A 14,157-nucleotide genomic window follows, 5' to 3' on the forward strand; every position below is an offset into this window, starting at 1 on the left:
TTCTTCTGATTCTATTTTCCAGTTCCTCTTCTGCCCTAATTCGTAGGAACCCAATTCCAAAATACTGCTCTCTAGTTGTCCAAACTGTTCCATCTTTAGTTTCACACTCTTTCAAGTATTCTACTTGAAATTCTCTTTTCCTAAGGACTCTTGATATCATCTGAGTGTTTCTTGAGGGAAGATACTCTAAGATATGAATGACTGATTCTCTTAATTGGAGAACAATTCCTTTCCCAAAGAGAAGTATATTGAATCTCTAAATTGGTGGAATGCACTGTAGGGGTCAGAAATGAGACAAAAATTTTCAGAATTTTTTGGCAAAGATGACAATAGCTTTTGAATCCTTTAAGATTTAAGAGCTCTCGTCTCTACTCCGTTAACTAGGTGAGAGAGCAGATTCCCTATGGATTGATTTTTCTCTCTAGCATAATGGGCCTCTGTGCTGAGGGCTTGAGTGTCTCTCCTGTTTAATGTGCTGCAATTGCCAATGCTCGAGTTACAACTTAAGCAGTGTAATTTCGGTAGCTCAGACTTAGGAGACAGTGAAAATAGGACTAGTGATATTATGTAGACACAACAATTTTAAATATAGCTCACAAATTCAACAAGAGCAATACTAAAGCCTTAATTTTAGAAGTATTTTCTGATTTCCTAGTCAAGAACTTTGCCCAAAATGAATAAAATTGAGGGGAGCCTAGAATAATCAACATAGATGTTTAAAATTGTGTGTTTGTATTGAGATAGTTTTTCCTTCAAAATAGTAGTCCTCTACTGACATAAATAGGTCCTTCCTATGTAAATGAAAACTTGCAGTGCTGGTAACTACTCAGTATTGGCTTTGGTGATGTGGCTGGGAATTTCAGAGGCAAAGCCCTTCCCTCCGGTGTCAGCTCTTTCATGCAATTTACAGGTACTGCCACCAGGTGGTGATAGAGAGCGACAGCAAGCTTGGACTGGAGACTGATCCGGATTCGCCGCCAGGAAGGCCTTTGTTTAAGAAGAGGTTTCTTGGGGTTAAAATGAGTAAAATCTTGAATAAGCAAACGCTGAAAGGGAAACATTATTCAATAAAAGTGTTCAGGAATAAGGAGTTCTGGTGTTTCCAGTTCTGACCCTTCCACTTAACGGTTGTGAATCTGGATAACTGCATCTCAGCTTCCCTATTTTTGGGTAAAATGCCGGTACTGGATTATATAGGCTTTGAAGTTCTTGTTGCGAAATGAACATGTATAATTGTAATTATTAAAACAATCTTCAGCAGAATTAAAAGGACAAAAGAATAAAAAATTTTCACATAAAACAGGGATGTCTATAGTTTATCAACCACTGTCTTCTGAGCTCACTTTACAGCCAGGCTAAAGCCCGTCAAGGTGGGATGGGGAGGAGGAGAACGAGGGGAGTGAAAAACGCCTTCTCAACTTGTCCCCTTTCCCTAGGACCTGGCTGAGGCAGGTGAGAAATCTCCCACGTAGTTCTATGGGACCTTTTCCTCAGGGCCTCACTCTTTCCCTAGTTTTCTCTTATGCTGTATCCAGAGGTCTGAGATCTTCCTGGTATTTCTAAATCAGTTTGTGAAACCTTGTGTCTCACTTGAGTTTTCTATGCTCAGAGATTTTACTACAGTGTCTTTTATTTTTTCTTTTCCTCCAAGCAAGGAAAGAGCTCAGACTCCCTGTTCAGGTTGTTTATATAAACACTTAGCAGAATTTTCTTAAGTAAAGGTCTCTGTGGGCTTTAGAATCAACTCCATCTTATCAGAAGTAGGTTAAGTCAGAGTGCGGTTTCGGAATCCTTTAGAGAGTCCCCCGACATAGTTGGGATTTGTATGGTCAAAACCATTTTTGTAATAACACTAAAATGTTATCTGTTTTTTTCCTACTGTGTTGACATTTGCAATGATGGTAGAGAAGCAATCATGGGTAAAACTGCTAATACCACACCACAGTGGTCCCCAGCCTTGTTGGCACCAGGGACCATTGTCATGGAAGACAGTTTTTCCACAGACCAGGGAGAAGGGGTATGGTTTTGGGATGATTCAAGCCCATTACATTTATGGGGCATTTTATTTCTATTATTATTACATTGTAATATATAATGAAATAATTACACAACTTACTATGGGTGGGGGACCCCTGCTTTAACAGCAGTTGAGCCAGTGGCATGTAACTATACTAATAGTGGCACAAACTTCACCGCCACACACTTTACAGTTTTAAAAAACAACCCAGTGTCACTTAAGAATGCCTCTCATGAAGCAGAAAAAAAAATTTAGTTATATTAAATCTCTGCTCTTGAGTATATATGTGTGACATTATAATGGGGATACGTAAAGCACTTCTGCCACCTTCCAAAGTCCAGTGGTCGTCTCGAGGAAAAGCATTTGTGCAACAGTTTGAATTGTGAGCTTAACTAGCTGTCTTTTTTTTAATGAAACTATTTTTCACTTGAAAGAACAACTGACAAACTGTGGTTATTTAGATTTGAATATTCGGCAGACATTTCCTCACAAATCAATGGCATGAGCTTTGTCACTTCAAGAACACAACTGACAATATTTGTTGCTAAGGATAAAATTTGAGCTTTCAAGCAAAATTAGAATTTTGGGAAACTTATATCTGCCACCATAAGCTCGACAACTTTACAACGCCTAAAGGTTTTTCTGAAGAGACTAGCAATGATATCACTGAATTTTATTTTTGATATTGTATGATGAAATGTGTTAACATTTGGAAGGTCTGCATGATTTAATATTTTTCAATTATTGATATTTTCTAATAACCAATGCATTACATTATAAAATCATACATGAATAGAAGATTGATTCAAAGTTTAAGATAGACCAATGGATTTTAGTATAACAGAGTACAAAAAGTTCATTGATTGATGTGGCTTCATACATTGCAACTGACTTTTAAGAAGCCTCTGTTTGTTGACTTTTGGTGTAATATCGAAGAATATCCACAATTACCTGAAGAGGCTAATAAAATGTTCTGCCTTTTTTAGACTACATATCTGTGTGGGGCCAGATTTTCTTCACATACTTTAACTAAAATATTAATAACATGTCATAACAGCTTGAATGCAGAAGCAGCTACAAGAAACCAGTTGACATTCTATAAGTCAGATATTAAAATTATATGTGAAAATATAAAAGAATTACACTCTACTTAATATTTTTTACTTTGTAAAATGTGTTTTTTCCCCGCAAAAATGTTATATTTACAAGTAAAAACTTTATTTTAGAATTAATTATGAAATACATATTTAAAGTATTATCAGTTTTAATTTTTAACATGGGTAATGTTAATAGACATACCCTACATAAACAAAAGGTCTTTGAGGTCCTCAATAATTTTAGGAGTATAAACGATTGCTGAGACCAAAGTATTTGAGAACTGCTCCACTGTTATACAAGCAGACAGTCCTGGGCACTGTCCTACCATAAGAAAGATTTTATTAAAAATTTTGTTTTCATAGTGTACCGATGGCTGTAAAAATTTAGCAAATAACCCTCCCACATCTTTCACCAGCCAACTCCCTCCTGAGACGTCTATTACCCTCTTTTTATTGACTGTGAGATATAGCTGTAAAAATGGCCTAATGGTTGGTCCCTATCATCCCTGGGCCTCCCATCCAAGTGGAAGAGGGCAGCAACATTTTATGAGAAACAAGGCAGGTGAAATGAGGCTGCAAAAAATCAAATTTCTTACACATACCCAGTGGCAGATGAAAAGTTCAATAGTTGATAGTGAAGAGCTGACAAGAGCAACTGTTTTCAGGCAGGAAAAGAGAACTTATTCCTGGGTATTTTTTCAATAAGTCTGGCAACAGCTGGGCAATGATTTAAACCTCCTAGGAGTCTGACTTTAAGCTTAAGAATACATTTGCATATGCCAGCATTAGAAATGGAATCCCAAACTGCTGCCAACTTAGACAACCGAAAGGAAATAGAGATCTATATTGTTCAAAAGCTAAGCCTTGGGAGGTGCTGTTAACAGCAGCTGTGTAAACAGAACTAAACCCTTTGCTTCTCCTCTGCTAGGCACTCGGCTCTAAATAGGACCAAGCCTTACCGTGATGATATGTACAGAAACGAAAGTGAAGCTGATAGGTTTCATTGTTGGGTTCAAGAAAAGCTGGAAATTTTCCTTTATGGATACGTGTGGACACAAGAAACGTGAAGGAGACGCAAGGGGACCTGGGAAGACAAGGGAAAATGGGAAATTGACTTTTGTTTTGTTTCCTGCTTCCTCAGTGTCCATATTTCTCTATCTGTCGGGTTTTCCTCCTTCCCTCTTCTCCACATTCTTTCTTCTATTGCAACTTAGGGCCATGAGCCATTTATATGATGGAACAGCAGAAGAGACCAGTCCTGTAACTAACTTCTTAACTAGAGAAGAAACCGTGTCTTCATACACTGCCCCACTGTCCAGAGAAAGTGGGTAAGATAAGGAAGATGCCTGCTGAGGATAACTGGGTATATAATTGCTATGTTCAACAGAAAAATAGAGAAGAATTTTTCTACTATTAAATTAAATGACTACATTTAATTTAAAAATGTTTTTTTTGAGACACACCTCTTTTCCCACATGCCTTCCATTTTAGAACCCATTTAGATTGAGATGCTCCTTCTGCTTGCTCTGAAGTGCCTCAGAATCCCATAGATTAGGTTTCATTGCTCTGAATGTATTGCTGTTAAATCAGTAACGTACTAAGCCTTTAATGTAATTCTCACAGTAACACTTTTAAAATGATTGCAGTGAACTTTGAATAATGACTTGGTTATTGAATTAGAGTAAAATTGATGATGTGGGAAAGAGTTGACAGGGTAAAAATAATAGTAATAATAACAGAAAAAGAATAGGAAGAGGAGGTGGAGGAGGAGGAACAAGTTTTCTTGAGTGTTTAGTATTTGCCAGGCACATTTCTAAGCTCTTTACTTATATTGACACATTTGTCTGGATCAAAAGAATGGCGGTTTATGGAGATCACAGATGGGCTGAAGCCAAAGTTATCAAAACTGATATATTTGGGAGGATGGGTGGAGATGAGTTGTCGTTAAAACACAAAGCAGGGGATAAAGGGTGAATCAGGGAACAAAAGGGAAATCAGTGGTAGAGGGTTGAAATTGGAAAAACAAATGTTAGGGAAGTTGGGGATTGATGTATGGAGTCCAGAGCAAAGGGTGTAGCTGATTTGAACTTTGAGATATCTATTTGGGGTGGGTATAACATGGCGGACAAAGACAGACAGACAAGAGGTGAAATGGGATTGTGTTCAGTGATAGTATAGCTGGAGGGTTTGCAGGGAAGCAAGAGCTAAGGTGCAGTGGTGAAGGGTGATAGGAAGGGTGAAATTGGCAATGAGGATGGGGTGAAAGAGAACGAGGCAGGGGAGATGGCACCAGTGGAAAGCAAGTTCCGAATATGGGCTCTGCTCTGACAGATGCTGAGCAGGCAGCACAAACACTCATCCCCTGACCCCGGAACGGGTGGAGCTGGGCTGAGGCTGAGCTGGGACGGTTCCTGAGCCTGGGTCCGGTCAAGCCTGGAGTTGATTGGTGGGTGACAGACCATGCTGATGATCAGACAGAGAGGGGCTCCACATTTAGAGGTGGATTTGATTTATCTACTTGATCCCGTGCCATTTGTAAGTGAAAGAGACCAGCTTATTTATGTGTGTGAAGTAATTGAGCAATAATTAACAGCAGGTAGCTTTGACTCTTGTTTTCTTAGACGGAGAGCCTCAGAATTGCCTTTGCAGTGACCTACATTAGACACAGGAATCTCTGTAACTCATGTCCCTCATGCTTTGCTACTCAATTTGGTTTGCTTGATATGCAGGGAGATGGTGGGTCGGACTAGCAAGCCCCCGATCCTCACCCCCAACCCAAAAGCCTGGGGAGTTTAGTGCTGACGCTGCATTTTAGGCCACTGTGCAAGCCACTGTACTATGTGTAAAGGCTCATTCATTTACTCTAACGTGTATTTTCCAAACCCTTTATGAAGCATTCCCTTGAGATTTCTAGGGATTGATACTAAGTGTCTATTTTAGAATGGATCTAAAAATCAGTAAGTAGAAGGCCCTCTATAGTTCTGTCTTTTAACTTTGTAGTTCTACTACATTTAAAGACTAACTAGTATTATTTGAAACATCATTACTTATTATGATTTTTTTAAAGTTCCCTCAGTGTTTTGTTGCTTATTTTTAAAATATTGGCTCTGTGCCTGGGAACACCAACTTATATCATCAACATTGTCAGATGTATTTATTTTTTGGAAGAAAGCCTTTGCACTTTGCAGAAATGTACTGGGAATACACCTTACTTCCTCTTGTGATTGAAGTTCTTAGCAGGAAAATCACAACAAATACAAGATGTTCTCATAGTATGGTTTGCTCCTTAATGACCATAATATACTGCTGAGGTTGTGCCAGACACTTTTGATGGATTGGGGACAGGTAGATAAATGTTGGAGAAATATGGGGGAGAGGGAAACTGAAGTTTTCTAAGAAGTTTCCACTAGCTGCTTTCAATTTAGAATGAAACAGCTATTGCTTTACCAGTGATTTTTCTTATCGTACAGTTCATTTTTGACAGCCGAAAAAATTCAAACACATCAGTTAGATTGGCCCCCATTGGGCAAGAATGTATGTAACATCTCAGATGGCTTCTGGAGTTAGGTCCTTATTCTCTCTTGCCTGGAATTTTACCCATTGGTGTTGAAAATTATTGGCATCCAATGTTTTAGTGATAAACTTCACTGTTGTCAGTTCTATGGCTTCTCTTGAAAAGAATTAAAGATCAGAAGATCTAACTTCTTGGGTCCCTGTCCCTCCATGTGAACCACCAGTTGGAGCTGGGGGGAGCTTTCTCCCTTGAGAAGGGTATTTCCTCTCTGGCTGGCCTTGGTTGCTGCTCTGCTTCTTCAAGTTATCCATCTGCCTCCTGTAGGACTTTGAATTGTGACTTCGGTTTAAACAACCCTTTGTAGGTGAATTATTCCAAACTCTATTCCTCAGCTCCAGTCTCCATGCAGCTTCTCCTCCCACCTGTAGAATTGTATCTGTACATTGTGCCCTGAAGTCCCATTGACACCTAAATTAAAATATGCTCTACATTTTTTTTTTTTTTTTGCCGTTTTCTTCTTCTTTGCCTTCTCTTCCTGATTTCACTGCCGCCCTCTCAAAATCAAATTGTTGCTGGATCTTCTTTTTTTGTCTCCACATCTAAAGGCTGCCAAGAGTTACTTGGTCCTCCTTGGCTGTGCTTTCTCCAGTCCGCATTCTCCGCCTTCTGTCTCTCCATTCACCTGCCATCCCAGTGCAGCGCAGTTGATGCAGATAGATGTTGGCACCAGTCTCCCAGCAGCTTGCCTTAATTCTCATTTCTGCTCCTGTCTGTCATGCAGGCAGGGACAAGAATAGGCTTAAGCAAATTCCATTTTTATTTTGTTAACTTCCCTTTTCCAAAAGCTGCTGTGATTTCCCATCACCCATTTCACCAACTAGAACTCACTTCTCTGTTTTGTGAAGGCTTTGCCAGTTGCCTCCACACATCCATTCTTACCAACCCACGTTTATATTTCTTGACTTGGATTCATCCCCATCTCTTGTACTCCACCTGCCAGTTCCCTCTTCCACAAGTCTTTGCACATCCAAATCTTCTTGTCCCTTGCTAACTCCTGGCCTCATTTGATATCCTGTTCAAATTCTACCTGTTCCTCAATGTTTGCCCTGGTCTGCTTCACCAGATCTTGACTGTTATTTTGCTCTGCATTCCCTCCGAACTCGCGCAGTGGGAATCAGACGTCTGTAGTAGATCAGAGCACGGGCAAGCTTGAATTTAGGTTCTGTAGCACATTGGCTAGGCCATCTCTGGTCTTTCTGAGCCTTCTTTATTTTGTAATTGTGAAAAAGACATTCATACCAGTCTGCTTGGATTGTTGTGATTAAATATGATCATGAATATAAAGGGCCTGGCACCAAGTAATCAGTAAGCCAATATCTCCAGCCACACAACGTGTGCACAAATCTGAGTTATACATTCCTTGAAGGAAAGAATCTGGTTTTGCTTAACTTTGTATCCCTATACCTTGTAGAGTACCTAGATGAATGAATGAAATATTCAGCAAATGTTTGTTATAAAATGAAGATGGTATGATCATGAATGGCAGAGATTGAATATTGCAGTCGTTATTATAATTTCACAAATCTTTACTGTCATACTGTGAACAGAAAGTGTACAGTAGAGACACAGCACACTTCCTGACCGTGTATTGTCTGAAAATGTGTCTTAGAGTAACTGCAGGTCCATGATTACCTTCTAATGACAATGACAGGAAGTTTGAGAATTTGTCATTGTTCTGTATTATTTGGTACTTTTTTTGCCTTCTATCACATTGTCATCTGCTTCAGGATACATTGTACATTTATCCTAGTTGCATACAAATAATATGCAAATGAGTACTCATGACATTTACGGCTAGTCACTGTTTTCTTTTTTTCCTTCATTTTAGGAATTTTGGTCAGGGGGGTTCTTTATTTCTCAGGGTTTGCATTTTGTTAGTTTTCAGTTGGGAGCACAAAAGACACAATGATATAATCACTGGTAATTAGTAAAGTCTTCGCCAAACTCATTTTATTTAAAAATGTTTCTGACACCACTGCCACTAGCATCCTTACCATGATTAACATTAAAATTAAGTCTCATTTGGATAAATTTTCCTAAGAATTTGCCATGGTGTTATCTCCCATTTCATGTGTTCACAAACACCCTTTGCTTTGGAAAGGGGAAGTGCCAGAATAAGTAATATTGCATTCAGGATGCAAATGAAAGTTTTATAGAGATAGGATTGTGTTGGAGATGAAATTAATTGTGACAGTTCAGGAGGAGTTTTACAGAAAAAGAAGATTAACATGTTAAGTCTTCAGCGGCTGTCTTCCCTGATGCATATAAGGCAAAATGAATTCTCCATGTGCCCAAGCTCAGTGGAGGAATGTTTATTGAGTCCATGGAAATTTGAGCAGGGCACGTCTCTAAGGGTTTATGACAACCTATTTTCTTTTCTCAGTGTGGGGATGAATTGCTCCATTATCATCTAAATTGAAAGTCATGATAATGGTTCCTTTTTGATTCTCTTATTTGTTTTTTGTTTATTTGTTAAGAAATTTGTACAGAAAATGTGTTGCTTATTCAGAAGTTGCTATTCTATTCTTTACACCAGACAATAACATTGTATTTCTTCAGACATTTATGTATATATACATAAAAGGGAAAGATTGTATATAGAGTTAGGCAAGCTCTAACTTAATTTGTTTCTTTGCTTCTTCAACGTAGGCTAAATAATACAAACTGTTATTACCAAAAAGTCACATTTTCAACCTGCATTTCCTTATGAATGATTTTTACAGAAAGGTTATTTATATATGTTTACTTTTTTTTCTTTTTCTCCAAGGAAACCAACATGTCTGACAAAAGTGACTTAAAAGCTGAGCTGGAGCGCAAAAAGCAGCGTTTAGCACAGATAAGAGAAGAGAAGAAACGGAAGGAAGAAGAGAGGAAGAAGAAAGAGGTAAACATCTTGGGTGTTGGGGTGTTGTGGAGGGGAAGGAAAAATCCCTTGATTCTGGGGAGCTGTGGATAAATAGGATAAGAATCCTTTTATGATATCTAAATAAAATGAGTGGCTATCTACATACTTAGCATAATAATGTCATTGCCACCTGCTGTGTGCTGGGCAGGTCCCACCTAAGTGGTAAATAGCATTTGCTTCAGAGGTCCCCAAGCCCCAGGTTCACCCCAGAATTGAATAGAACCCTGGAGGTGGTCTGTGATCTCATTATTGTTAGAAGTTTCATAACCTTTCTGTAACTCCATTTCCTATCCTTAATATGGGAACAATAATATATTTATTTTTCAGGGTTATGAGGACTGAGGGAGTTAATGTTATATAGCACTTAGCAGCACCTAGAGTATACTCAGTACTTAACAATTGTTAATTAAAAGAAAAGCCTTTTGTAAAATTACCAGCAAGAATATTTTAAGAGAAAAATAGAAAATGATGCCAACGGATTTCCATTGTTTCCTAAGTGGTGTGTACTTTCATGGTAAATAAGAATCGTAGGTTTGGTAAGGGGAAATCTGCACTTCACTTGGTGAGAGTGGATAGGATAGCATAGGACAGAGAATTATTATTACATGTTAAATCCGGAAAAAATTTCAGAGACTTTCCACTGAGGCCTGTCTTTATGCTAACAAAGCAGCAGAAACCTAGAGATGAAATGTATCTTTTCTGCCTTCTAGATACAGAATCCAGGACTCTCAAGTCCCCCTTCAATGCCTTGCTGTCGTATCACATTTTCTTCTACTATCCTAATCCAATAAATAATTTATTTTTAATTTTCCAATTTGTTATGGCAGTGTAGAAATAGCCCATGTCTTGTACAAAAACCAGATGCCAAAGATATTTTTGCATAGTTTTCTAAGAAAAAAACTTTGTGTAGTGTGATATGTTTGTGTATATAGAAACCAAAGCTACTTTAAGGGAAAAGAAAATGTATTTTAATGCTTTACAATCTAAATAAGTGTTGCTTCATACTACAAGGCCCGGAGACCAAGGTAACAGATTTATAACAATTATTATTTTCCAACAAAGTAAAATATAATTGCAGTTGCATTTTAGCCTCCTGGCATCTTGCTTTTCTTCATACCATTACACGTGATTGATGTGATAGTTTATTTGTCCTTGACATCACGCACAATGTTTTTCCCTTGGAGATCTTTGCTGTTTTATATGCAGTCTTTGAGTGAAGTAGAGGTGAGATTTGACAAGGAATGGCTATTCATTTCCATGCAAAGCCAAAAAAAGCATTAAGTTATTATGTTTCCTTTCCCTCAAATGTCAACACTTACTGTAGTTTTAAAGCACCTGTTATCCTTTACTAATAACCGGTTTCCTTTTAAACTGACATTCTAATATCCAACTTGAATTCCACAGAATTACCACAAAATGCAATGTGATATAGGAAATTTGGTTCCAAATTATGCTGTCTGCTTCATCTTTTTTTATTTTACACATTTTGGGGGAAATTACAGGCAAACAAGACTGATGGAAGCAGGCTACCCCTTTTGCTTCTACACCGAGCAGGTTTGCCTGGTGGAGATTTAGTTTGTTACACGGCAGAAGGAGCCCTGGGAGCTTGAGGGTGGCAGGTGGTGGAGGGTGGAACACCTGGACTCTAGGTGTTCCTGGCTGCTAGCTGGTTCTTGAATTAATGTCGTATAAAGTCTTGATTTCCTCATTTTTAAACTGAGATGGTGGTTTAAGCTTGTGATAACTAAACCCTGCTCCCAGAGTCACACGGCAATACAGAGTCTTCGGGTCCCATCTCAAAGTTTCTGATGTGAATGATCCCAATCAGGGCCAGATTTGGGGATCCACTGGACTACCGTATCTTTAAGGTCTGTCCTAGTTTTAAATCTTCTTTCTCCACAGCCCATCTCCCCTAAAAAAATCTTTCCTTGGTTCTGTGTAAGCACTTTTTGCAGAATGTGCTGACTTGACTCACTCTGGGCAGGTGAGGCTGTAGACAATAGGCAGTAAAGCACAGTAGTTATGCACAGAGGCTTTGGAGTTGAACGTGGCTGGGAAACCGGGCTCTGCCCGTCACAGAATGGCCGTGAGTGAGTATGGGATCTTTCTGAACATACTTCCTCTTCTATAAAATGGAGAGAGAGAGGTGCCTTTCTCACAGATGCAAGAGGATTCAAGAAGACACTGCAGAGCGGTGAAAGACCCAGGGAACCGGTCAGTAAGAAACAGCTACGAAGCTGCTTCTGAGCTCAGCTATCAAAGTAGGCAACGGGGCCCCCAGAGTGGCTGTGATCCCCACACGCTGGTTGGGATTACTGCTGGGAAGGCCATTTTTCAAAATTCCCCCATTATTGGAAGGCTCTTGTAATCCAAGGCCCCTAGTTTCATGGGATTGGAACCTTTTGTAGCTCAAAGGAATCTGGAAATAATCTATTCTGAACCCTCTTTTTCAAATGAGGAAACTAGGCTGTAGAGGTCTAAGCCTTAGAGGTAGCCCCCCTTTCTCCCCAGTCACATGAAGGACCCCCTCACTCAGCCAGTTGTCCCAATCAGAAACCTGGGGTCATCCTTTCACCACCCACTTCCCCAATTTACAGTGATCACCAGGTTCTAGATAGACATAACAGGTCTCTTTCCACCCTCATTGTTTTTTTCTCCCTAAAATCCACATTCCAGCCAGATTCAGCTGCTTACTTATGCCTTATGGACTCATTGTCTCTCGACAGGGCATTTAGGCTGTTCCCCTTCCTCTGCTTTCACCATTCTACTTCTTCCTGTCATCCTTCACCTGGCTGCTGCCTTGACCTGGCTGTCCTTCACCCGGCTGTTAACTGCGTGTCTTTCCCTTCTTATCTCAAATGTCACTTCCTTCCCAAATCTGCCTCTGATACCGTTCTCCACTCCTAACTAGTTTAGTTCTGTACCCTATCCTTGACTTTATCAAACCATTTAGCACAGAGCATTATATTTTCCTCTTCACTTGTCTCTCGTAATAGATTGCACACTTTCAAGGGCAGGGCAATAAGGGCTGTAAGTTTCTTTTGTTGTTTTGGTTTGGTTTGGTTTGGTTTTTAATCATTGACTCCACATCTAGTACAGATTTTGCCATATGGTGGGCCTTCAAGAAAGGCTTATAGAATGGGTGCATGAGTGAATAAATGAACACATGGTTCAGTTTTGAGATGCTGGTCCCAACATCCTTTCCAAGCATGTGGAGTTCTATTCTGCAAATTTCTTTGGAAGCTTCTGATCCTTGGTCTATGGGATGCTCCAGTCAACTGGCCACTGTCACCGACTCCTGAGTTTAAAGTTTTCTAGTTTTTGTGTTGTTTGTAGAGTTAGAAATAGCCTTAAGCTTATAGGTTTGATTTTTATAAGCTTTCTTTAGGCTTATATTTTAAAGAAAACAAATCAATTTAGAATGAAAAAGAAACAACATGCTCTTTAATGCTAAACTGAGTGACTTTTTTTTTTGCACCACGATTCTGAAAACTAGTGTGAGTTAGGACCACCCAGGGTGATTATCTCCACAGAATCCAGAAAACTGTGTCCATGTTGTATAAAATTACCACTCTCACTTTTTTGGATGTCAACCGTTTTCTTGGCTGTGGTATTATGGATGAAATCGGATTTTAAAATAAATATAGTGGCCACCATTTAAGACACAGGCCCAGTTTTATGAAAAATTGGCTTTAATGCAATGAGGCGAGCTCAGTGGGGGCCACCCTGAAGTTGCGTCCTGTCCTTGGCCTCCTGCCAGATTGCTGGAAGGTAGAGCAGGCAGGGCTTTCCTGGCCCGTCCTCACATGTTCCACTAATAAACGTGGAACTGGCTTGGGAAAAGTGATTGACAATTAATTCTCAGCTGACAAATTTGCTTTCTTTGATTGTCCTCTCTGTGTCTCAGCTATGATTACTGCCCACAAGCAAAAATATCACTTGCTGAGAAAGGCACCTTGCAGATTTTTAATTACTCCTGCTGCAAAATCACTCCTTGTTGAGTCATTAAAACATAGTAGGATTCTGTAGTATTTACATGGGAAAAAATCAAGTTTCATGATGAGGACACTTGGTATTACTGTCTCTTGGGTGAAGTAACACTTTATTTCATTTAGTGTTCTTAATTAGGAGCAGGTTAGTAACTGCTTTTATTTCCAATAAGCCCCACTTACCTAATTTTGCATTTTTCATCATCAACTTTGAGTGTCGATAAGCTTTCCCAAGTTTCTGACATACTGAAATGGACATTTTTCTTTCTTAATATATGCCATTATATTGCCTGTTTCCTTAAGAATTAAAAAAGGCAGAAGCAGAAAATGAGCAGCAGAGGCACTTTGAAATAGAGAAGTGAAGTTTTGGAGATGGAGTTCAGGTGTACTATTTTTGCACAATGGTTACACACGTTAACATGTCATTTACTCTGTAGTATGTTTCTTGAATACCCAATGGTTAAAGTTAGAATAAATCTCAAAAAACAAAACAAAACCAAAAATAGATTCCATGCCTTTCTGCATAGGACCTACATGATAGAAAGTTTTGGACAATAAGCCCTAAGTTTATTAAA

General features: G+C 39.1%; 1 protein-coding gene across 2 annotated transcripts in view; it reads left to right on the forward strand.

The window, feature by feature from the left end:
- Positions 1-14,157, forward strand: part of DYNC1I1 (dynein cytoplasmic 1 intermediate chain 1) — a 299,869-nt gene that overhangs the window by 21,021 nt on the left and 264,691 nt on the right. For both annotated transcript variants that reach the window (XM_045565532.1, XM_045565533.1), the window contains exon 2: positions 9,456-9,572. In XM_045565532.1, the coding sequence (XP_045421488.1) occupies positions 9,465-9,572 (108 nt within the window). In that variant the 5' untranslated portion in view covers positions 9,456-9,464. The remainder of the gene's footprint in view (positions 1-9,455; positions 9,573-14,157) is intronic.

The sequence above is a fragment of the Lemur catta genome, chromosome 11, assembly GCF_020740605.2.
Source record: "Lemur catta isolate mLemCat1 chromosome 11, mLemCat1.pri, whole genome shotgun sequence".
NCBI classification, from domain to species: domain Eukaryota; kingdom Metazoa; phylum Chordata; class Mammalia; order Primates; family Lemuridae; genus Lemur; species Lemur catta.